The 26,297-nt window shown below is 45.6% G+C and overlaps 1 protein-coding gene across 1 annotated transcript in view; it reads right to left on the bottom strand.

The window, feature by feature from the left end:
• The window catches only part of ST6GALNAC5 (ST6 N-acetylgalactosaminide alpha-2,6-sialyltransferase 5), a 210,777-nt gene that overhangs the window by 23,467 nt on the left and 161,013 nt on the right, over positions 1–26,297 (bottom strand). The window contains exon 3 of the mRNA XM_073643929.1: positions 14,641–15,050. Within this exon, the coding sequence (XP_073500030.1) occupies positions 14,641–15,050 (410 nt within the window). The remainder of the gene's footprint in view (positions 1–14,640; positions 15,051–26,297) is intronic.

Raw genomic sequence — 26,297 nt, 5'->3', positions numbered from 1 at the left:
CAGAGAGAAACATCTAGAAGGGTCCAGTGCTGCTCAGGAGAGCAGTGCAGAAGGGTCCAGGCTCCTGGCTCCAGTGCTTGGAGCAGGAGTTCAGTAGAGTGAGGGGAGTTGGGCCTAGTGAGAGAGGCCCAGGAGGAGGGCTCCAGGAGGAACAGAGGGGATCCCAGGGGCACGGTGAGTGCAGCGGCCACCCGTGCGCCCGAATTCACACTGACGTGGAGGGATCAGGCCGCAGAAGGGGACCGGCCCCAAAGCTAGTGGAGAACAACCAGGCTCAGCTAGCCAACCAGAGACTGCTGCATTTTCAAGGTGCTGCAGCCAACAGCCACAATTACATCGCCGAAAAGGTGGCCACATAGGGTCCAGAGGACTGCACGTCGCCCGACAAGGCCCGAGGCCACTGGTTTGGGACACTGATTGTGAGGCGCAGGCCAGGAGGGTGAGAGCCAGCGCAGTGAGACGACCGGGCAAGGTACATAGCACGGGTTCCCGTTTAAGTGCTCCTGAGATACCTGAGGATTTGCTGGATCCCTACCCCCAGAGGACACAGGACGACGTGGGAGGTTACACACCGGGAACTGTAACCTGGAGTCTTGAACAACTGTGAGTAAAACCTGAAGACTGCACCCCACTGTGTCCTTGAATAAATTACTGCGCCATCACCTGCCCTGCACTACACCGCACCGACATCTACCTCCTCATAAAATCATCATATTCTGCCCTGGAGCTTAGCTCTGCCTGTGGAGAGCTGTACCAACTCTGCTGTTTCACCATCAGCTCCAGAGGATCTGCTCCGCAGCGGCGGCTCCATATAGCCGCATACCACAGGTGGCGTCACGAACATTAGCTCTAAAAACTTTATTCCCCTTGTACTTTCCCTTTAATTGACCGCCCTGGGTAACGGACCGGGTCACTGCCACCGTGACATCCCCCAGCACCGACCGGCCCAGCTACCGAGTACCCCACGGCCCAGGGGCCGCGTCACAGGCGCTATCCATAATTTTCGGTTGTCTCTGAGCTGGTGAGTGGAGACTAACTGCTATTATGTTTCCCATACACAGCACACACAGACATGAGGGATTCCTGCTCTCCTGTCTCTATGTAACATGCTCAGAAGCAACAGCAGCATGGAGGACTTTGTACAGCAGTACTGCGCGCTGTCAATCTAGCTCTGGCATGAGATGAAACAGTTTAAGAAAGCGGCAATAACTTGGAAGACTTTACACAGTAGTAATGAGCATGGTAGCTGTGAAGTCAGCACGGGGTGGTATAAAACACTGACTACAGATTAGCATCATGGAAGACATTTTACAGTAGTGTTGAAAAGTGCAGCATTGAACCCAGCACTGGGCGAGATGAAACATTTCCTAGAAATCAGCAGCATGGAGGACATCATACCGAAGTACTGATCAGTGTAGCAGTGAATCCAGCACTGGATTTGCTAGAGACTACCGGAATTGTTTGTGTGTGTCTCCCTGCCTTTCTCTTTTTGCTCTTTTCTAGTCCACCTCAATAGATGGCTGTAATCTGTGATGAGTTGAGGAAATGGCTCATAAGTGGAGAAAGAAGCAGATTTCTCTGATAAGATATGTTACAAAATGTCTTATATTCGCCTCTACTATAGATTTATGAAATGTTTGTTGGAACCGTGATGATTTAATTCTGAAGATCGATCCCTTTCATTCAGGACATCAGTGGGGGTCGGAGATCCCTCGCCGCACTGATGTGCACTTCTCACGTCTCTGCGACAGGTTGGAACATCATTTTCACCTTCCGCCGTTTGCACTTCACCCCACGCGGCGTTATCACACGTGCTGTATTTTCTTGTCCCACTTGAAAATGTCGTGATTCCAGGATCATAACCTGAAATGACAGAAATCCTCCAGAAGACCGACTGCTGCTCGGACAAGTGCTGATAGCTGCGAGTGCGGGGGATGGTTACATGCCAATTCTTCCCTCTAATGATATTACACCCCCACATCCCGCCATTGCTGCCCAAATTATAGGGACAAGGAGAAAAACACCAAGTTCAAATGAAAAACCTTGAATTAGCTAATGGCCTGAAGACTGTGATTACTCCGCATGGAAGGAAATTTCTCCACATTAGTATCTATATCCACGGAAATGCTCTGCACTCGAGAGATAAAGACAAGTATTACTGCGAGATTACACACAGAATAATTCATAGATTATATGATGTAGCTGTCGTCAGCATGCAGCTCTAAATGCCGATATCTGCTGGGATTTGTGGTTCTACAGGCTGCTCACCTCCGCCATGGAGTAAGGCTGGAAAAAGTGTGAGCATCCCAAAGACAGTCGCCAGGTTGCCACCCCTTGTGTAGTATCTGTTAGCACCAGCTGACACGTAGACAGGAATCATTCCCAATTTGCTGTTACAAAGTGCTAGGTAGGATAGGTGGCTGAACGGAGCAAGGGTCAGGGCTAGCAAACGTGGAGAGCAGGCTGCGGGGTCAAGGCTAGCAAACATCGATCAAAGGTGGAGAGCAGGCTGCGGAGTTAGGGCTTGCAAACGTTGGTCATAGGTGGAGAGCAGGATGCAAGGTCAGGGCTAGCAAACGTGGAGAGCAGGCTGCGGGGTCAGGGCTAGCAAACATCAATCACAGGATGTAGAGCAGGCTGCAGGGTCAGGGCTAGCAAACTAGGAGAGCAGGCTGCAGGGTCAGGGCTAGCAGACGTGGAGAGCAGGCTGCGGGGTCAGGGCTAGCAAACATTGATCACAGGATGTAGAGCAGGCTGCGGGGTCAGGGCTAGCAAACTAGGAGAGCAGGCTGCAGGGTCAGGGCTAGCAAACGTGGAGAGCAGGCTGCGGGGTCAAGGCTAGCAAACATCGATCACAGGTAGACAGCAGGCTGCGAAGTTAGGGCTTGCAAACGTTGGTCATAGGTGGAGAGCCGGCTGCAATGTCAGGGCTAGCAAACGTGGAGAGCAGGCTGTGGGGTCAGGGCTAGCAAACATCGATCACAGGATGTAGAGCAGGCTGCGGGGTCAGGGCTAGCAAACTAGGAGAGCAGGCTGCAGGGTCAGGGCTAGCAGACGTGGAGAGCAGACTGCGGGGTCAGGGCTAGCAGACATGGAGAGCAGGCTGCGGTGTCAGGGCTAGCAAACGTGGAGAGCAGGCTGTGGGGTCAGGGCTAGCAAACATCGATCACAGGATGTAGAGCAGGCTGCGGGGTCAGGGCTAGCAAACTAGGAGAGCAGGCTGCAGGGTCAGGGCTAGCAGACGTGGAGAGCAGACTGCGGGGTCAGGGCTAGCAGACGTGGAGAGCAGGCTGCGGGGTCAGGGCTAGCAGACGTGGAGAGCAGGCTGCGGGGTCAGGGCTAGCAGACGTGGAGAGCAGACTGCGGGGTCAGGGATAGCAGACGTGGAGAGCAGGCTGCGGGGTCAGGGCTATCAGACGTGGAGAGCAGACTGCGGGGTCAGGGATAGCAGACGTGGAGAGCAGACTGCGGGGTCAGGGATAGCAGACGTGGAGAGCAGGCTGCGGGGTCAGGGCTAGCAAACATCGGTCATAGGTGGAGAGCAGGCTGCAGGGTCAGGGCTAACAAATGTCCATCACAGGTGGAGAGCAGGCTGCGGGGTCAGGGCTAGCAAACGTGGAGAGCAGGCTGCGGGGTCAGGGCTAGCAAACGTGGAGAGCAGGCTGCGGGGTCAGGGATAGCAGACGTGGAGAGCAGGCTGCGGGGTCAGGGCTAGCAAACATCGGTCATAGGTGGAGAGCAGGCTGCAGGGTCAGGGCTAACAAATGTCCATCACAGGTGGAGAGCAGGCTGCGGGGTCAGGGCTAGCAAACGTGGAGAGCAGGCTGCGGGGTCAGGGCTAGCAAACGTGGAGAGCAGGCTGCGGGGTCAGGGCTAGCAAACGTCGGTCACAGGTGGAGAGCAGGCTGCGGGGTCAGGGCTTACAAACGTCGGTCACAGGTGGAGAGCAGGCTGCGGGGTCAGGGCTATCAAACATGGAGAGCAGGCTGCGGGGTCAGGGCTGGCCGCAGGTAAACGAGTCAAGACGCAAGTGAAGACAGCAAGAACCAACAACCTTATATCTCAGCATAAGAAAATCTCAGTCAACGCTTTTCTTTAAAACTAAAAGGGAAACTGTCAGCTGCCCCAGCCCCGCAAAACCGCCACCATTCCTCTACTGCCAAATGACTCCGGACTAGTCCGGTGCGGCGCCGATTTCCCTGTACTAGTCCAGGCTCCCATTGGGATGATTTGCAAGAGTGACATCATCATTGGCTCCTTGCAAATATTGCGCATGCATGTGGCATTCCACCTCGCTGGGCATGCGGCGATGGAGCAGGGGAGCTTCCGCCCTCGCTTCATTTTCCAGGGGGGGCAGAACACTGCGCACATGAACGAGATTTGCAAGGAGCTGACATTGACGTCACTCTGGCAAATCAAGTGAGGCATGTTTGGGGTGTCATGCTTACAAGATGAGAGGCAGGACTAGTCTGGGGAAATCAACGCCCCTCCGGACTAGTCCCAAGTCATTTGCATTGCATAGGAATAAAAATAATTTAAAAAGTATGTAGATATCTGAAAGTCCCGAGAAGGAGGGTTGTAAGAATGCAGAAATAGCGTGGAGTTCAGTTCGTATTTCCCTGTAACGCTCCGAGCCGCTCGCTGCGCAGGGGACTAGAACAAGGACTCGTTCCTCAGATTTCAGGATCTTCACTTTCTGTCATTCTAAAGGTTGCTTCGTGGCTTTCTACCATGAGATATTACTCCATCCCGACCATGTGATGGACACACGGCTAATCATAGTACAGTGATCAGAGCGGTGTCTTGTAACGAGCAGTGCAGCTGTGCATCCAGCACATGAGCAAAACTAGAGTGACACTATATGAAGAATAGTCCTGGGCCGCACGTCAATCACTGAATTCTGTTTTTGCACTTAGCCCCACAGTCCCCGATGTATATCATTTGGCCCCAAGGCCACCCAGGGTAGAACCTGTGGCCCCTGGAGGTGGAGGGTGCATATAATTTCCTACATATAGTGTATATTCGGAGCAAACAACAATAAAACTTCCTTTTAAATGACAATAAGCAGAAATCTTGGAAAATGCAAGGAATTAATACAGTAAGTATATTATAGAAATATACACAATATAAGGCTGTGTGCCCATGTAGCATTTTTCAAGCATATATGCTGCAGAATTTCCGCATGCGTTTTTCCGGGAGAGGACTTGCATTTATGCAGCAGAAATTTTCTGCTTCATAAATGCAACGTGGGCACATAGCCTAAAACAATTATTTGCCTCTTTAAGAGCTCGCCGCCTGCTGTTGTAGAGTCGAGTTTCCAATTAGCAAAGCGCCAGGATCACATGAGAACCGAACCGGAGATTATGACGGATTAATGAGATTACAGATGCATTATCTTGCTGTATCAGTCTCATGGAAAAGTCAGTGCACCCTGCTGTAAATTACCGGTACCCCGGGGGCTCAGCTCCGCTTTGCTCAGGACAGAATTCTGGAAATCTTAATGAATTTTCTTTCATGTTCAAACAGAATAATTCAGCCATTAATCGGGTGGTGCAGCTCCGGCCTCAGCGATCCGCCAGGTAATCTGTGCACTCAGAGCCGACATCTGTACAACGGGACGGCTGCGTAATCAGTATCGCACATTAATATGGGAAAGGCAGGAAAACGGCAAAGTTCTGGGTCACGCGGAAAACAAATCTGGGCATCCGATGAATGAATGCATGGAGGGGGCATCCGAGCGATGATCAGACCAATCAATTCCACAGAAATGTAACTATTGTCAGGGACCGATCAGTGCGGGAAGAGACAGGAGCGGACATATTGGCGATTTTGGTTTTTGTTTACATCCACCCAAAAAAAAAAAAAGGGGAGTGCAAGAGCAAGAAAACAAAGCGTGCAAGGTTGTAACGGAAGAAAAAAACAGCCCCAATGCTTCAGAACAATCTGCTCGCTAGTCAGCAGCTCGTCATCCTGTAGATCCGCAGCGGAACAGAGTTTCATCTGCAGATCCGGAAGCAAATATTATCAGATCTGCCGACGGTAAATCCGACTCGGGAACTTTTCCTTACATTCCCCAAAGCATCAATATGACCCTTTCATTTTAACCAACCTCTTTGGAAATGGCAATATCGTCAACTGCAGTACCAGACTCAGCCTACAGCCGAGAGTGGCGCAATTTCACAGCTCAGAAACTAGTGAATGTTTAGAAATTCTCTTTTCTTTTCCATCTTCTAAGATGCAAATCCCATCCAACCTGTCAATTATCGGGAGACACTTTTTTTTTTTTTTTCAATATTTCCGCCTGATTTATTCTGTCTCGGCGTTTACATCAAATGCCACAAATACACATGTACGACGGGAGAAATTGTATCGTGCATCTTTTTTCCTGTCTCATCTCCCCCTGGTCGCTCCTAACATGTGTATAAATATTAACGTGCATTGATTTATCGGCAGCAGAGCGATGGGTTTGCATAGACTGCGGGAATAAAGAGATGATGAAGATGCCGGGAGTCAAAGGCAGCGAAGGACATCACCATAACTGCGACCGTCACTGAGCGGGAGAAAGGCCCCCTAATGCTGAGTACGGAAGACCCCAGCAACCGACAATGCACCCGACCCTCATGTCCATACTCCGCCCTGGTTATTCGTTCTTATTAGTCTCACGTCAGTCAGGAGAAGCCGCAACGAGAGCGCTCAACCGAATCGCTCATCTCTGCCATACAAGATGTGTTTCATGTTAGCAGAAAGTATCATCATCATCATCTCACCTGAAGACTGTCGATTTTTACTTTCCATGTCATTTGAGCTTCGTTCAACTTAAAAGGGGTTGCCCATTTTAGGGAACCTTTTTTTCTTACTTGCAATTGGGTGTCTTTAAAGATTTGGCGCAGTTTGGTTTTTACAGAACACATCAAAGTTAAGAAGAGTTAAAAAACAAAACAGAGATAAAAGTTATAGACCGTGGAGCAGAAAAGTTAAAGAAAGCAAAAAAGTGCAAAAGCTTTATAAGAATTATTTTTAACCTCAATTAGATGCATTTACGTAAAAAGGAAAAATGGCCTTAAAAAAAGGTAGGCATCGCCTTTTACAATGACAAACAGTCCTTGGAGGGATCGTTTCTCAATAATCCGGTGGTGTAAACAGGCTGACGATCACCCGACAAACAAGCAAGAAGTCGTTTATCGGAAAAACGATTTCTAAACTTGCTTAAAATATAATCTTTCTCGGCAGCACACTGCATATTGTAAACAGGACATGTGCTGCCGAGAACAATGAAAACCTATCTGCACAGATCGATCTACTACAGAAGCGTTGTCGTGTAATCTATTTAATGACCATCGGCAATCAGGTATCCAGTCACCGGTCGTTTCCGGCCACAGGTAAGCGAAGTCCTTAGCTTCAGATCCAAGAAGTATCATCCACAGAGCAAACATCTGATACCACTTTGTATGAAGGTAGAATAATTTGACGCCATCTTCAAATTTGATTTAGTTCCTTTCCATATTATTGACTTGAGGATCCTGGTGATTCCGTTTTCTTCCCACATTCCATACGTTAATTAGATACATTGTATACAGAATGTAAGATTTACTTCTTAGTTTGTTGATATTAAAAAAAGAAGAAAAAAGGAAACAGCGTCTCAGAATCACGAGCTGGGTGTCTCACTAATGAGAAACCCAGTGATCAGCTGGGGGAGTCTGGGAGCAAGTGCTCAATTCTCCTGCAGCGCCTCCACAGCGAAAATCAGGCATTGCATGGTTCTCAATGAAGTTCAAAGCCTGTCCTTGTTTTGCACGGACGTGTGGGCTCCTCCAAAGTGAGAATTGTGCTTGATATATAAAAGACGAGAACCCTGTATAGAATATTTAAAATGGGTTTTCAAAGCCTGAAAGCCCCACTATTCAAAAAAATTTCGCCTTTTGAGGTCGTCTATTGTGGATTTTGACATGTGTTTAGGACCATTATCCATTTGTAGAAGCCATGTTCCCCATGTCATTGGCTGCAACACAGCCCCAAAGCATGATTAATCCACCCCCATGCTTAATAGTTGGCGAGATGTTCTTTTCCTGAAATTCTGTGCCCTTTTTTCTCCACACATACCTGTGATCATTGTGGCCAAATACTTCTATTTCACCCTCATCGGTCCACAGGACTCGTTTCCAAAATGCATCAGGCTTGTTTAGATGTTCTTTTGCATACTTCCGATGCTGAATTTTATGATGAGGACACAGGAGAGGTTTTCTTCTGATGACTCTTCCATGAAGGCCATATTTGTGCAGGTGTCTCTGAACAGTAGAACAATATACCACAGCTCCAGAGTCTACTAAATCTTTCTGAAGGTCTTTTGCAGTCAAGGGGGGGTTCTGATTTGCCTCTTTACCAATCCTTCGAGCAGCTCTCACTGAAATTTTGCTTGGTCTTCCCGACCTTATCTTGACCTCCACTGTTCCTGGTAACTGACATTTCTTAATTACATTTTGAACTGAGGAAAGGGCAACTTGAAAACGCTTTGCTATCTTTTTATAGCCTTCTCCTGCTTTGTGGCCTCCACCATTTTCAGAGGTAGCTGCTTAGAAGAACCCATGGCTGCAGTTTTTTGGCACAAGGTTAGAGGAAGCTGGGTTTTTATAAAGCTGGAAATTTGCAGATGGGACTGATCAGGTTGACATTAATTCGTGTTTTCTGTGGGATTTGTAGACGACCAATGGTCCAATTTCAGCATCTGCGGTTTTGTTTTGATTTTTTTTTAAATCTCTTTTCATCTTTTGTATTCGTCGAGATTTTGTTTTTTCCCCTTCAAAAAAAAAAACATCAATGAATTGCCCAAAAACAAAAACACTCTTCATTCTTGCCATTTCCAAAAATCAAAAACACTGCTGTAGTAAGATGGAAATGGCAAGAATGAACAAACAGTCAGATGTTCTGCCAAAATGTCGCTAAACCTGCGCAAACGTTTCAGACATACATCGGCACAAAAGTTTTTGCAACTTTTTAAAAAGCTTCAATTGTTGATTCGGCTGAAAAGATCTGGAAACCTCAAATTTCGCCCAGAATAAAGAAAATAAAAAAAATATCCAGGAGAAAATGTAAAAAATAAACTTTAAAAAAGGTGAAAGAATAATAAGGCGCAAATGAAAAACTGCTTAAAAAAAAAACAAATAAACTTGACAATTAAAGGTGCAAACGCAATAATGAATCGGGCACTAACTGTTACTTAATCTGACACATTCTCTGAGTGATTCTAAAGCAGCGAGCGTCACCAGATCTCTTATTTATCCGTTTATTTCAGGGTTTAGTTTTCCTTTAAGGAGATGGAGGAAGGATAATTTCTAAGAACGCAGCCTGGGACCTCGGGGCAATCATTCCTCGGGTGCCCATCTGGCATCACCATAATTAACACTTAACATAAACTGAACGTTGAACCTAATAAACAGCAAATCTTAATAATGTATCCATCCGGAAACCTCCTCGATAGTTTCGCATTCATCCATCTCTATTTTGGATCAATAATTAAAATCCTGTCTTGCGAATTCCACTGGAATATTAATGTAAATCGAGGACTCAGCGTAAATCTAAAAAGGGTGAAAAATCTGCGCTTCACGGTGACTGACGGGGGACGAGCTGCCGCCAGGTTCAGACCGGTCTCATGTCGCTTCGTTCTGTTGCTCATTATCAATTATCTGACAAGTAAAATTGTTTCCGATAATTTTGTCACTTTCCTTTGTTTCTTCAGAAGATTGTTTAACCCTGCGACTTCCGGAGGATCTCAGCCCTTGGCTGGAAAAAAACAAAACAAGACTGATCATCAACGATCGCTGCAACCATCGCTCAACTTCACGGTGCGGGACGTTCCTGGCTGTATCACACGATTGGGCAGGATTGTATCAATTTTTTCATCTTGATACATTCTTGACTAAGGACTATGGGTGATATTCATGGACTGAAACCATGATACTGGGAAAATCCTTGAAATATCTTAAAAGGGCTGAACACAATTGGAAAAACCTAGTGTCATTCTTCCAAAGACAGCACCACACCTGTCCACAGGTTGTATGTGGCATTGCAGCTCAGCCCAAATCACTTTAATGTAGTGAAACTGTAATACCAGACCCAACCTACAGATAGGAGTGGCACTGTTTCGGGAAAACCATTTTAGATTTTTCCTTTCACATTTTCATCCCTTAAAACCCTATAATGGCAACCATCTCGTATACTTGCCCAGAGCACCTAAAATTAAAAGCTAAGCAAGTTTGCAAGTTGAGATTAAAAAATCTTTGCTATCATTCTGTGCATGCAGCTCCTGTGCTAAATATATTTCCATAGTAACAGACTACAAACTGGAGAATTACAAAGTAGCTGCACACAATGGACATAGTCCTTAAAGGGGTTGTCTCATAAAGACAGACCATAACTATATGCTCTATAAGGGTGATTTCAGACTTTTGCCCCAAACCTGGACCACCCCTTTAAGCTTTGTTTAAAGCATGCGGGTAGTTTGAGGTGATTTTTCAGAACATGTTGTTCTGTGTATGTAGATGAGGAATAACACGATTTCTGGCCATTATATGACTTGCATCCTGAACTATCACCAGTTTTCCCCTCTGCAATCTCTCCCTCTAGTTTTCAGTTGTTTCTTAGATAGTGGGGGGAGATGAGCTGCTATGTCGTCTCCCTTACACAGCACACACAGACAAGAGGGCATACCTCCCAACTTTTGAAGAAGAGAAAGAAGGACAGATCATGTGGAGCATGTAGCGGCAAATTTTGACCACGCCCCTGGTCACACCCCAATCCACGTCCAGTTACCATTTCTTTCTTCCCTGGCAGGAGGAGTTGTCAGAGGGGCGCTGGTAATGAGGGGCATTCAGCAGACGGCCCTCATCCCCATTCCTGGTATTCATGGCTCCCTCATCCCCAATCCTGGTATGCACGGACCCTTATCCCCAATCCTGGTATGCATAATCCCCTCATCCCCATTCCTGGTATGCATGGCACCCCTCATCCCCAATCCTGGTATGTATGGACCCCTCAGACCAAATCCTGGTATACATGGCCCCCTAAGACACAATCTTGGTATGCAGGGCCCCTTCAGACCCAATCCTGGTATGCATGGCCCCCTCAGACCCAATCCTGGCATGCATGCCCCTCTCAGATCCAATCCTGGCATGCATGGCCCCTCATACCCAATCCTGGTATGCATGGTCCCCTCAGACCCAATCCCAATCCTGGCATGCATGGCCCCCTCAGACCCAATCCTGGTATGCATGGTCCCCTCAGACCCAATCCCAATCCTGGCATGCATGGCCCCCTCAGACCCAATCCTGGTATGCATGGCCCCCTCAGACCCAATCCTGGTATGCATGTCCCCCTCAGACCCAATCCTGGTATGCATGGCCCCCTCAGACCCAATTCTGATATGCATGGCCCCCTCAGACCCAATCCTGGTATGCATGGCCCCCTCAGACCCAATCCTGGTATGCATGGCCCCCTCAGACCCAATCCTGGTATGCATGGCCCCTTCATCCCCAATCCTGGTATGCATGGCTCCCTCAGACTCAAACCTGGCATGCATTGCCCCTTCAGACCAAAATCCTGGCATGCATGGCCCCCTCAGACCCAATCCTGGCATGCATGGCCCCCTCAGACCCAATCCTGGCATGCATGGCCCCCTCAGACCCAATCCTGGTATGCATGGCCCCCTCATACCCAATCCTGGTATGCATGGTCCCCTCAGACCCAATCCCAATCCTGGCATGCATGGCCCCCTCAGACCCAATCCTGGTATGCATGGCCCCCTCAGACCCAATCCTGGTATGCATGTCCCCCTCAGACCAAATCCTGGCATGCATGCCCCCCTCAGATCCAATCCTGGCATGCATGTTCCCCTCAGACCCAATCCTGGTATGCATGGCCCCCTCAGACCCAATCCTGGCATGCATGCCCCTCTCAGATCCAATCCTGGCATGCATGGCCCCTCATACCCAATCCTGGTATGCATGGTCCCCTCAGACCCAATCCCAATCCTGGCATGCATGGCCCCCTCAGACCCAATCCTGGTATGCATGGCCCCCTCAGACCCAATCCTGGTATGCATGTCCCCCTCAGACCCAATCCTGGTATACATGGCCCCCTCAGACCCAATTCTGATATGCATGGCCCCCTCAGACCCAATCCTGGTATGCATGGCCCCCTCAGACCCAATCCTGGTATGCATGGCCCCCTCAGACCCAATCCTGGTATGTATGGCCCCCTCAAACCCAATCCTGGAATGCATGGCCCCCCATCACTGGACACATGAAAAAAATAAACACTTCTACTCACCTTTCTTCCTCCCCGCTGCTCCATTGCTGTGTCCTGTCTGTCAGTAGCTGATCTCAGCATCTGAGCAGCGCTTTACATCACTGCCATGCGCCCTCAGATGCCGAGGTGAGCTGCGGGGATATTCACGCCCATAGTCCCGGCGTAGAGAGGAGTGAATAGTTATTCTCCTTAATAGTGCACATTGTAGTCGCAGCCGCCCACTTCCTGCTGCACCTTCGCGATCCTCTGTGCCCGCTACTCAAGAGCATGAATATTCATTCTTCTCCACCCCCATGGGAGTGGAGAAGAGTGAATGTTCATACTCTCTAATAGTAGGCACACAGGATCGCGGAGCCACAGCAGGAAGCCGGCGGCTGCGATTGACAGTGTGCGCTGTTAAAGAGAATGAACATTCACTCCTCTCCACTCCCATGGGCGTGGAGAAGAGTGAATATTCATTCTCTTTAGCAGCGGGCACACGTGGTAGCTGCAGCAGCCAGTTACTACCTGTGCCCGCTTCTCCACCGCCGCAACCCCCCCACCACCCTCCACAGCCGGGAGAAAAGCTGAGCCGTGACGGGACGCGGGACTGAGCCCTCAAAGCGGGACAGTCCCGCCGAAAACGGGACGGTTGGGATTCCTGCTCTTCATGATCTATGTAGCACATGTTCAGAAGCTTCAGCAGCATAGAGATTATTATACAAAAATACTGAGCAGTACAGATCTGGGGTTAAATAAAACACTTGTGAGCAGCAGCATGGGAAACATTATATAACAGTACTATGGAGTATCTGTGAATCCAGCTCTGGGGTGAGATAAATCACTAAAAAGCATCAGCAGCATGGAGGATTTTATACAGAAATACTTAGCAGTACAGTTTGAAATCCAACTCTGGGATTAAAAAACACTTGAAAGCATAAGCAAGGGGAACATTATATAGTAATACTGTGTAGCTGTGAATCCAGTTTTTGGATGAGATAAAACATTTAATGGAGGGCATCAGCACCATGGAGGATATTATACAGCAATGCTGAGCAGTGCAGTTGTGAATCCAGTACCCCAGTTGATAAAACACTTACTAGAAAAGATTCAGCAGCATGGAGCACATTATACAAAAGCACAGATCAGTACAGATGTGAATCCAACTTTAGGGTTAAATAAAAACACTTGGGAGTAGCAACTTGGGGGACATTGCATAGCAGTACTGTGTAGCTGTGAATCAGAGCTTTATGTGAGAAAATATTTACTAGAGAGTATCTGCAGCATGGAGGACATTATACAGCAATGCTGAGCAGTGCAACTGTGAATCCAGCACCCCAGTGGATAAAACACTTACTAGAAAACATCAGCAGCATGGAGGACATTATAGAAAAATATTGAGCAGTACAGATCAAAATCCAATTTGGGGGTTAAAAACCATGTGAGAGCAGCAGCAAGGGGGACAGTATATATCAGTATTGTATAGCTGTGAATCCAGCTTTGGGGTGAGTTAAAACATTTACTAGAGAGTATCAGAAGCATGGAGGACATTAAACAGCAATGCTGAGCAGTGCAGCTGTGAATCCAGCAACTGGGTGTATAAAACACTTACTGGAAAGCAGCAGCATAGTTTTTCCCTTCCTGTTCTCTTACTCTGCTCCTCCCTCCTGCCCTCTCTACATAGACTTAACTAGGCAGCTGTAATCTGATTCCTCAGTGAGCTACCAGCCTGTCTTATCTTCTAGGCAGCTGTAATCTGATTCCTCAGTGAGCTACCAGCCTGTCTTATCTTCTAGGCAGCTGTAATCTGATTCCTCAGTGAGCTGCCAGCCTGTCTTATCTTCTAGGCAGCTGTAATCTGATTCCTCAGTGAGCTATCAGCCTGTCTTATCTTCTAGGCAGCTGTAATCTGATTCCTCAGTGAGCTGCCAGCCTGTCTTATCTTCTAGGCAGCTGTAATCTGGTTCCTCAGTGAGCTGCCAGCCTGTCTTATCTTCTAGGCAGCTGTAATCTGATTCCTCAGTGAGCTGCCAGCCTGTCTTATCTTCTAGGCAGCTGTAATCTGATTCCTCAGTGAGCTGCCAGCCTGTTTTATCTTCTAGGCAGCTGTAATCTGATTCCTCAGTGAGATGCCAGCCTGTCTTATCTTCAGCAAGTTTCTTATATTCACTTCTACTATTGATTTATGTAAAGTTTAATGAAGCGGCAGAGGACATTGAAGTAAAGCTGGTTATATTGACCATCTATGAAGTTGGCCCTGAAGTGTCCTCACCTGAGATGATAAAATCCTATTACAAACAAAAAAAAATAATAATAATTTCAAACAAAATTTTATTTTCCTTTTTTCCACAATTTTCCTACCTGTCTTTTCCCGTCTCTTTCTTGAACAGTTCATCAAAATGCAGCATCTTGTGCCGGGTGATGATGTGGACTTTTAGTCGAGGTAGTATCTTGCTTATGAGCTGCAGATTGTTGTAAACTAATCCTTTGCCGTCTCTTCTCATGTAGCTGCTGGGCCCCCAAAATATGAAGACGGTGCCCTGGCTCATGTTCAGAAGTTCATTGCGGCTCCGGAGTACCCGCTGAATGCTGGAGTGCGCGATCACTCGCAGGCTGGTCTTGTTGCCCACATCCTGTCCGTAGCCCCGGGTGGGGGCATCATTCATGCGTATCACACACTCCGTCTGGTCAATCTGATGCCCCAGTTTACTGCCCAGCAGGTGCCCCGAGCTGGTGACCAGCGCACAACTCTTGCAGTGCATTCTCAGGGGCTGTGGAAAGAAAGGTTTGCAGCATTGAAAACAAATAGTAAACCGTAAAACCGCAGGGGAAGCGCTCGCATCTCAAAGCTCCAAAACTGCACTCGATATTCCCGGTAACAGACAAATGCCCCCCGGGGGGTTTAGGAAGGCAGATGAATGCCCTGAAAACACACAAGAGATTATTATAAAGGACAATAATCCTCCTCTACTATAAAAAAAAAGCTTCAACTAAAGTGAAAAAGACATTTATCCCCTGTGGAGTCGGCATCAGACAAATAGATCTCGTTGGCAAAAACTAGAGGGACCAACCCGCTATGGAGACAGACCCTTAAATACTGGGACATATTATACTATTAAGTTGGCAGTCCATGACCATGAAATCTATGTCCAATCAGGAGAGACTATCACAGCCTGTATAAAAGCCAAGGCAGGGAATGAAGCAGACATTTTGTGGCGAATCTGGATATTGAGAGGACGTCACAGCTCAGCCGTACAGATAGGAAGAGAAAGCCATAAAACACTGAATAAACTCTACAGGTAGTGTGTGACAGCTCAGCAGTGAAGAACAGTTACCTTCCATTTACCCATATCCAGATATGTTGATATTATTAAGGCTGGGTTTGCATTAAATAAAGGGGTTTGATACAGTCCTAGGAGACCTCAGAGTGTTACATGCATCTTTTCAGGGTATTTAGAGGACTTGGGATTCGCAGCAAATTAAATTTTTGGACAAAACTGTGGAATTAAAATTTCAAAAGAGTTGCTCATCTCTAATCCCTGGTCATCCTCGCGATACAGCCTAGAACGGTCCAATGGACCCAGTGTCGCACCCCACAGTCTAAGGCCAAGTTCACATGTTCAATAATCATCCGTTTGAGACAGATTCAGTAAGCAAAAAATAAAACACAGTCTGAATAATGGACGACTATTAAACTGATCCGCTCTTCATAGACTTCTATGTGAAAAAAAACACGGATCTAGCTCCAATGTGTTTTATAGCCAGACAAGACAGTTGTGTCTGTCCTGTTAAGATAACCAATTGCAGCTGATCAGACGGATGATTAGCGGACACGTGACCGCAGCCTAACGCCACCATTATCTGTGCCGATCACGAGTCCGGACATAAAGCGCATTCACATCAGTCCTCGTTTGCCGACACATCGTCAACAATTCTCCGGGACATTCTTAATTCTCATCTAAGACGAAGCCAAAAATAATCAGCTTCTAAGAAAAAAGCCGAGAATCCCCATCAATCCATGGAGAGCCCAATTATCCCCGACGTCGCGGCTCTCACAAAAAATGTCCCTTTCAAGTCGTTTCTGGCGTCTTTAAGAATATCTTGCAATTAAAACATTTTCCTTACTTCTGTCGGAGCCGCTGCAATCAGCATCTTACACAGAATCGTCTCCGCATTTTCATTTGCAAGGAAGACTCTTGACATCTTCGCTAATGAACAGACTCGTACGACACGGAGAGACGCTAATTCTTATTTGTTGTCGAGTCACAGGGGAAGACGGGAAGAGGCGACACTTCAAAAAACGAAAAGAGGATTTCTGCCGAAAACTAAAATTCACTCGCGCCACCTCAACCGCCGCTCCCCGGACCCCAGCGTGTAATGATTCACCGATATCGAGGGGCTATGGTAAAATACAAGAGCGAGAAAAATGGCAACTGTGATCTGGGCAGAAAGCAAAGTGTTTGGGGGGATCTCTCCGTGACGAACGATCATCTGACCAATGAGGTTTACTAAGAAAAGTGCAAGTCATTTTTTTCCCTCTCATCTAGTATTGCCCTATTAAGAGCCAAGCTGCAATACCAAATGCAGCCATGATTAGTAGAGGCGCCATTTCTAGTGGAAATAAAACACGCTATTTTCCAATCTGAGACAAAATTTTTGCACTGGGCTATTAGCTTTGATCCAACCTAATTCACATTACATATTTCCTGGTGACCGGAGCAGCGGCTGTTACATCTGTGGGAACCAAATGCTAAATTCATGGGCCATTCATACATTTCAAAGACACCGGTAATCATGGGGGTTACGCCAAACGACGCAGAGCTGCACCCCATGCAGTTTATAGGGGGTGCAGATCTTCCATTCAAGCGTCTGGCTGACGATACTTACATCTGCAGTAACGGCGGTACGGTACCAGGGGCATAGCTGGCACCGGAGCCCGCGATACCCCCGTAATGTAGATGACCACAAATAATATGGCAGAACAGGGAGCCACGTCCACCACATAGGAAATGAGTTGCTCCACTGGACGGGTTAGATGGGACTTGGTTTTATTATTTTTGCAGACACAAGGTTGGCATTATTAGTTTGTGACGACACTTTTATTGTGCGGCACATAGGGGGTATTATTACAAAAGGGGGCATAGAGAGGGTGCTGTTACAATATACACACGTGGTATTAATTGTTGGGACCCCTCGTTTAATGAAAGAAAAACCCACAATGGTCACAGAAATAACTTGAATCTGACAAAAGTTATAATAAATTAAAAATCTATGAAAATGAACAAATGAAGGTCAGACATTGCTAAAAAAATTAAACTCGTGAAAGAGGCCTGGACAGAAATGATGGGACCCCTGAAAATAATATGACAAAAGGGACATGTTAAATCAAGTTGTGTCCCCTAATTAGCATCACAGGTGTCTATAATCTTGTAATCAGTCAGTGGCCTGTATATATGACTACAGATACTCACTGTACTGTATATAGAGCTACAGATACTCACTGTGCCTGTATATAGAGCTACAGATACTCACTGTGCCTGTATATAGGGCTACAGATACTCACTGTGCTGTATATAGAGCTACAGATACTCACTGTGCTGTATATAGGGCTACAGATACTCACTGTGCTGTATATAGAGCTACAGATACTCACTGTGCTGTATATAGGGCTACAGATACTCACTGTGCTGTATATAGGGCTACAGATACTCACTGTGCCTGTATATAGAGCTACAGATACTCACTGTGCTGTATATAGGACTACAGATACTCACTGTGCTGTATATAGAGCTACAGATACTCACTGTGCTGTATATAGAGCTACAGATACTCACTGTGCTGTATATAGGACTACAGATACTCACTGTGCTGTATATAGAGCTACAGATACTCACTGTGCTGTATATAGAGCTACAGATACTCACTGTGCCTGTATATAGAGCTACAGATACTCACTGTGCTGTATATAGGACTACAGATACTCACTGTGCCTGTATATAGAGCTACAGATACTCACTGTGCCTGTATATAGGACTACAGATACTCACTGTGCTGTATATAGAGCTACAGATACTCACTGTGCCTGTATATAGAGCTACAGATACTCACTGTGCTGTATATAGGGCTACAGATACTCACTGTGCTGTATATAGAGCTACAGATACTCACTGTGCTGTATATAGAGCTACAGATACTCACTGTGCTGTATATAGAGCTACAGATACTCACTGTGCCTGTATATAGAGCTACAGATACTCACTGTGCTGTATATAGAGCTACAGATACTCACTGTGCCTGTATATAGAGCTACAGATACTCACTGTGCCTGTATATAGAGCTACAGATACTCACTGTGCCTGTATATAGAGCTACAGATACTCACTGTGCTGTATATAGAGCTACAGATACTCACTGTGCTGTATATAGAGCTACAGATACTCACTGTGCTGTATATAGAGCTACAGATACTCACTGTGCTGTATATAGAGCTACAGATACTCACTGTGCTGTATATAGAGCTACAGATACTCACTGTGCTGTATATAGAGCTACAGATACTCACTGTGCTGTATATAGAGCTACAGATACTCACTGTGCCTGTATATAGGGCTACAGATACTCACTGTGCCTGTATATAGAGCTACAGATACTCACTGTGCTGTATATAGAGCTACAGATACTCACTGTGCTGTATATAGAGCTACAGATACTCACTGTGCCTGTATATAGGGCTACAGATACTCACTGTGCCTGTATATAGAGCTACAGATACTCACTGTGCTGTATATAGAGCTACAGATACTCACTGTGCTGTATATAGGGCTACAGATACTCACTGTGCTGTATATAGAGCTACAGATACTCACTGTGCTGTATATAGGGCTACAGATACTCACTGTGCTGTATATAGGGCTACAGATACTCACTGTGCTGTATATAGGGCTACAGATACTCACTGTGCTGTATATAGAGCTACAGATACTCACTGTGCTGTATATAGAGCTACAGATACTCACTGTGCCTGTATATAGGACTACAGATACTCACTGTGCCTGTATATAGGGCTACAGATACTCACTGTGCTGTATATAGGACTACAGATACTCACTGTGCCTGTATATAGAGCTACAGATACTCACTGTGCTGTATATAGAGCTACAGATACTCACTGTGCTGTATATAGGGCTACAGATACTCACTGTGCTGTATATAGAGCTACAGATACTCACTGTGCCTGTATATAGGACTACAGATACTCACTGTGCTGTATATAGGGCTACAGATACTCACTGTGCCTGTATATAGGACTACAGATACTCACTGTGCCTGTATATAGAGCTACAGATACTCACTGTGCTGTATATAGGGCTACAGATACTCACTGTGCTGTATATAGAGCTACAGATACTCACTGTGCTGTATATAGGACTACAGATACTCATTGTGCCTGTATATAGAGCTACAGATACTCACTGTGCCTGTATATACGGCTACAGATACTCACTGTGCTGTATATAGAGCTACAGATACTCACTGTGCTGTATATAGGGCTACAGATACTCACTGTACTGTATATAGAGCTACAGATACTCACTGTGCTGTATATAGAGCTACAGATACTCACTGTGCTGTATATAGGGCTACAGATACTCACTGTGCTGTATATAGGGCTACAGATACTCACTGTGCTGTATATAGAGCTACAGATACTCACTGTGCCTGTATATAGAGCTACAGATACTCACTGTGCTGTATATAGAGCTACAGATACTCACTGTGCCTGTATATAGGACTACAGATACTCACTGTGCTGTATATAGAGCTACAGATACTCACTGTGCTGTATATAGAGCTACAGATACTCACTGTGCCTGTATATAGGGCTACAGATACTCACTGTGCTGTATATAGAGCTACAGATACTCACTGTGCCTGTATATAGGGCTACAGATACTCACTGTGCCTGTATATAGAGCTACAGATACTCACTGTGCCTGTATATAGGACTACAGATACTCACTGTGCTGTATATAGAGCTACAGATACTCACTGTGCTGTATATAGAGCTACAGATACTCACTGTGCCTGTATATAGAGCTACAGATACTCACTGTGCTGTATATAGAGCTACAGATACTCACTGTGCCTGTATATAGGGCTACAGATACTCACTGTGCCTGTATATAGAGCTACAGATACTCACTGTGCCTGTATATAGGACTACAGATACTCACTGTGCTGTATATAGGGTTACAGATACTCACTGTGCTGTATATAGGGCTACAGATACTCACTGTGCTGTATATAGGACTACAGATACTCACTGTGCTGTATATAGAGCTACAGATACTCACTGTGCTGTATATAGGGCTACAGATACTCACTGTGCTGTATATAGAGCTACAGATACTCACTGTGCCTGTATATAGAGCTACAGATACTCACTGTGCTGTATATAGGGCTACAGATACTCACTGTGCTGTATATAGAGCTACAGATACTCACTGTGCTGTATATAGGGCTACAGATACTCACTGTGCTGTATATAGGGCTACAGATACTCACTGTGCTGTATATAGGGCTACAGATACTCACTGTGCTGTATATAGAGCTACAGATACTCACTGTGCTGTATATAGAGCTACAGATACTCACTGTGCCTGTATATAGAGCTACAGATACTCACTGTGCTGTATATAGAGCTACAGATACTCACTGTGCTGTATATAGAGCTACAGATACTCACTGTGCTGTATATAGGGCTACAGATACTCACTGTGCTGTATATAGGACTACAGATACTCACTGTGCCTGTATATAGAGCTACAGATACTCACTGTGCTGTATATAGAGCTACAGATACTCACTGTGCTGTATATAGGACTACAGATACTCACTGTGCCTGTATATAGAGCTACAGATACTCACTGTGCTGTATATAGAGGCTACAGATACTCACTGTGCCTGTATATAGAGCTACAGATACTCACTGTGCTGTATATAGGGCTACAGATACTCACTGTGCCTGTATATAGAGCTACAGATACTCACTGTGCTGTATATAGGGCTACAGATACTCACTGTGCTGTATATAGAGCTACAGATACTCACTGTGCTGTATATAGAGCTACAGATACTCACTGTGCTTATATAGGAGAAGCTACAGATACTCACTGTGCCTGTTATATGAGAAAGCTACAGATACTCACTGTGCTGTATATAGAGCTACAGATACTCACTGTGCTGTATATAGGGCTACAGATACTCACTGTGCTGTATATAGAGCTACAGATACTCACTGTGCTGTATATAGGGCTACAGATACTCACTGTGCTGTATATAGAGCTACAGATACTCACTGTGCCTGTATATAGGAGCTACAGATACTCACTGTGCTGTATATAGGCTACAGATACTCACTGTGCTGTATATAGGGCTACAGATACTCACTGTGCTGTATATAGAGCTACAGATACTCACTGTGCTGTATATAGAGCTACAGATACTCACTGTGCCTGTATATAGGAGCTACAGATACTCACTGTGCTGTATATAGGGCTACAGATACTCACTGTGCTGTATATAGGGCTACAGATACTCACTGTGCCTGTATATAGAGCTAGCAGATACTCACTGTGCCTGTATATGGCTACAGATACTCACTGTGCTGTATATAGGCTACAGATACTCACTGTGCCTGTATATAGGGCTACAGATACTCACTGTGCTGTATATAGAGCTACAGATACTCACTGTGCCTGTATATAGAGCTACAGATACTCACTGTGCCTGTATATAGGGCTACAGATACTCACTGTGCTGTATATAGGGCTACAGATACTCACTGTGCTGTATATAGGGCTACAGATACTCACTGTGCTGTATATAGGGCTACAGATACTCACTGTGCTGTATATAGAGCTACAGATACTCACTGTGCCTGTATATAGAGCTACAGATACTCACTGTGCTGTATATAGAGCTACAGATACTCACTGTGCCTGTATATAGAGCTACAGATACTCACTGTGCCTGTATATAGGGCTACAGATACTCACTGTGCTGTATATAGGGCTACAGATACTCACTGTGCCTGTATATAGAGGCTACAGATACTCACTGTGCTGTATATAGGGCTACAGATACTCACTGTGCTGTATATAGAGCTACAGATACTCACTGTGCCTGTATATAGGGCTACAGATACTCACTGTGCTGTATATAGGGCTACAGATACTCACTGTGCCTGTATATAGGGCTACAGATACTCACTGTGCCTGTATATAGAGCTACAGATACTCACTGTGCTGTATATAGAGCTACAGATACTCACTGTGCCTGTATATAGAGCTACAGATACTCACTGTGCTGTATATAGGGCTACAGATACTCACTGTGCTGTATATAGGGCTACAGATACTCACTGTGCCTGTATATAGAGCTACAGATACTCACTGTGCTGTATATAGGGCTACAGATACTCACTGTGCTGTATATAGAGCTACAGATACTCACTGTGCCTGTATATAGAGCTACAGATACTCACTGTGCCTGTATATAGAGCTACAGATACTCACTGTGCTGTATATAGGACTACAGATACTCACTGTGCCTGTATATAGAGCTACAGATACTCACTGTGCTGTATATAGGGCTACAGATACTCACTGTGCCTGTATATAGAGCTACAGATACTCACTGTGCTGTATATAGGGCTACAGATACTCACTGTGCCTGTATATAGAGCTACAGATACTCACTGTGCTGTATATAGAGGCTACAGATACTCACTGTGCCTGTATATAGAGCTACAGATACTCACTGTGCTGTATATAGAGCTACAGATACTCACTGTGCTGTATATAGAGCTACAGATACTCACTGTGCCTGTATATAGAGCTACAGATACTCACTGTGCCTGTATATAGGAGCTACAGATACTCACTGTGCCTGTATATAGGAGCTACAGATACTCACTGTGCCTGTATATAGAGCTACAGATACTCACTGTGCCTGTATATAGAGCTACAGATACTCACTGTGCCTGTATATAGAGCTACAGATACTCACTGTGCCTGTATATAGGGCTACAGATACTCACTGTGCCTGTATATAGAGCTACAGATACTCACTGTGCCTGTATATAGAGCTACAGATACTCACTGTGCCTGTATATAGGGCTACAGATACTCACTGTGCTGTATATAGGGCTACAGATACTCACTGTGCTGTATATAGGGCTACAGATACTCACTGTGCCTGTATATAGAGCTACAGATACTCACTGTGCCTGTATATAGGGCTACAGATACTCACTGTGCCTGTATATAGAGCTACAGATACTCACTGTGCCTGTATATAGAGCTACAGATACTCACTGTGCTGTATATAGAGCTACAGATACTCACTGTGCCTGTATATAGAGCTACAGATACTCACTGTGCCTGTATATAGGGCTACAGATACTCACTGTGCTGTATATAGAGCTACAGATACTCACTGTGCCTGTATATAGGGCTACAGATACTCACTGTGCTGTATATAGAGCTACAGATACTCACTGTGCTGTATATAGGCTACAGATACTCACTGTGCTGTATATAGAGCTACAGATACTCACTGTGCTGTATATAGAGCTACAGATACTCACTGTGCCTGTATATAGAGCTACAGATACTCACTGTGCTGTATATAGGGCTACAGATACTCACTGTGCCTGTATATAGAGCTACAGATACTCACTGTGCTGTATATAGGGCTACAGATACTCACTGTGCCTGTATATAGAGCTACAGATACTCACTGTGCTGTATATAGAGCTACAGATACTCACTGTGCCTGTATATAGAGCTACAGATACTCACTGTGCCTGTATATAGAGCTACAGATACTCACTGTGCCTGTATATAGAGCTACAGATACTCACTGTGCTGTATATAGGGCTACAGATACTCACTGTGCCTGTATATAGAGCTACAGATACTCACTGTGCTGTATATAGAGCTACAGATACTCACTGTGCCTGTATATAGAGCTACAGATACTCACTGTGCTGTATATAGGGCTACAGATACTCACTGTGCTGTATATAGGGCTACAGATACTCACTGTGCTGTATATAGAGCTACAGATACTCACTGTGCCTGTATATAGAGCTACAGATACTCACTGTGCTGTATATAGAGCTACAGATACTCACTGTGCCTGTATATAGAGCTACAGATACTCACTGTGCTGTATATAGGAGCTACAGATACTCACTGTGCTGTATATAGAGCTACAGATACTCACTGTGCTGTATATAGAGCTACAGATACTCACTGTGCCTGTATATAGGGCTACAGATACTCACTGTGCTGTATATAGAGCTACAGATACTCACTGTGCCTGTATATAGGACTACAGATACTCACTGTGCTGTATATAGGGCTACAGATACTCACTGTGCCTGTATATAGAGCTACAGATACTCACTGTGCTGTATATAGGGCTACAGATACTCACTGTGCTGTATATAGAGCTACAGATACTCACTGTGCCTGTATATAGAGCTACAGATACTCACTGTGCTGTATATAGGAGCTACAGATACTCACTGTGCCTGTATATAGGAGCTACAGATACTCACTGTGCTGTATATAGGGCTACAGATACTCACTGTGCTGTATATAGAGCTACAGATACTCACTGTGCCTGTATATAGGGCTACAGACAATACTCACTGTGCTGTATATAGGGCTACAGATACTCACTGTGCTGTATATAGGGCTACAGATACTCACTGTGCCTGTATATAGAGCTACAGATACTCACTGTGCTGTATATAGAGCTACAGATACTCACTGTGCCTGTATATAGGAGCTACAGATACTCACTGTGCTGTATATAGGGCTACAGATACTCACTGTGCCTGTATATAGGCTACAGATACTCACTGTGCTGTATATAGGGACTACAGATACTCACTGTGCTGTATATAGGGCTACAGATACTCACTGTGCCTGTATATAGAGCTACAGATACTCACTGTGCTGTATATAGGACTACAGATACTCACTGTGCCTGTATATAGGACTACAGATACTCACTGTGCTGTATATAGGACTACAGATACTCACGTTCTACAGATACCTGTGCCTGTATATAGGAGCTACAGATACTCACTGTGCCTGTATATAGAGCTACAGATACTCACTGTGCTGTATATAGGACTACAGATACTCACTGTGCCTGTATATAGGGCTACAGATACTCACTGTGCTGTATATAGGCTACAGATACTCACTGTGCCTGTATATAGGGCTACAGATACTCACTGTGCCTGTATATAGGGCTACAGATACTCACTGTGCCTGTATATAGGGCTACAGATACTCACTGTGCCTGTATATAGGGCTACAGATACTCACTGTGCTGTATATAGGGCTACAGATACTCACTGTGCCTGTATATAGGACTACAGATACTCACTGTGCTGTATATAGGACTACAGATACTCACTGTGCCTGTATATAGGGCTACAGATACTCACTGTGCTGTATATAGGGCTACAGATACTCACTGTGCTGTATATAGGGCTACAGATACTCACTGTGCCTGTATATAGGACTACAGATACTCACTGTGCTGTATATAGGGCTACAGATACTCACTGTGCCTGTATATAGGGCTACAGATACTCACTGTGCCTGTATATAGGGCTACAGATACTCACTGTGCTGTATATAGGGGCTACAGATACTCACTGTGCTGTATATAGGGCTACAGATACTCACTGGACTGATCTCTTAGCTACAGATACTCACTGTGCTGTATATAGAGCTACAGATACTCACTGTGCCTGACTACAGATACTCACTGTGCTGGTATATAGGGCTACAGTACTCACTGTGCCTGTATATAGGGCTACAGATACTCACTGTGCTGTATATAGAGCTACAGATACTCACTGTGCTGTATATAGGGCTACAGATACTCACTGTGCCTGTATATAGGGCTACAGATACTCACTGTGCCTG

This window comes from Phyllobates terribilis, unplaced genomic scaffold (genome assembly GCF_046119375.1).
Source record: "Phyllobates terribilis strain yellow unplaced genomic scaffold, ASM4611937v1 Scaffold_8__6_contigs__length_399053987, whole genome shotgun sequence".
Lineage (NCBI taxonomy): Eukaryota > Metazoa > Chordata > Amphibia > Anura > Dendrobatidae > Phyllobates > Phyllobates terribilis.
This window is presented reverse-complemented; position numbering and strand designations above follow the sequence as displayed.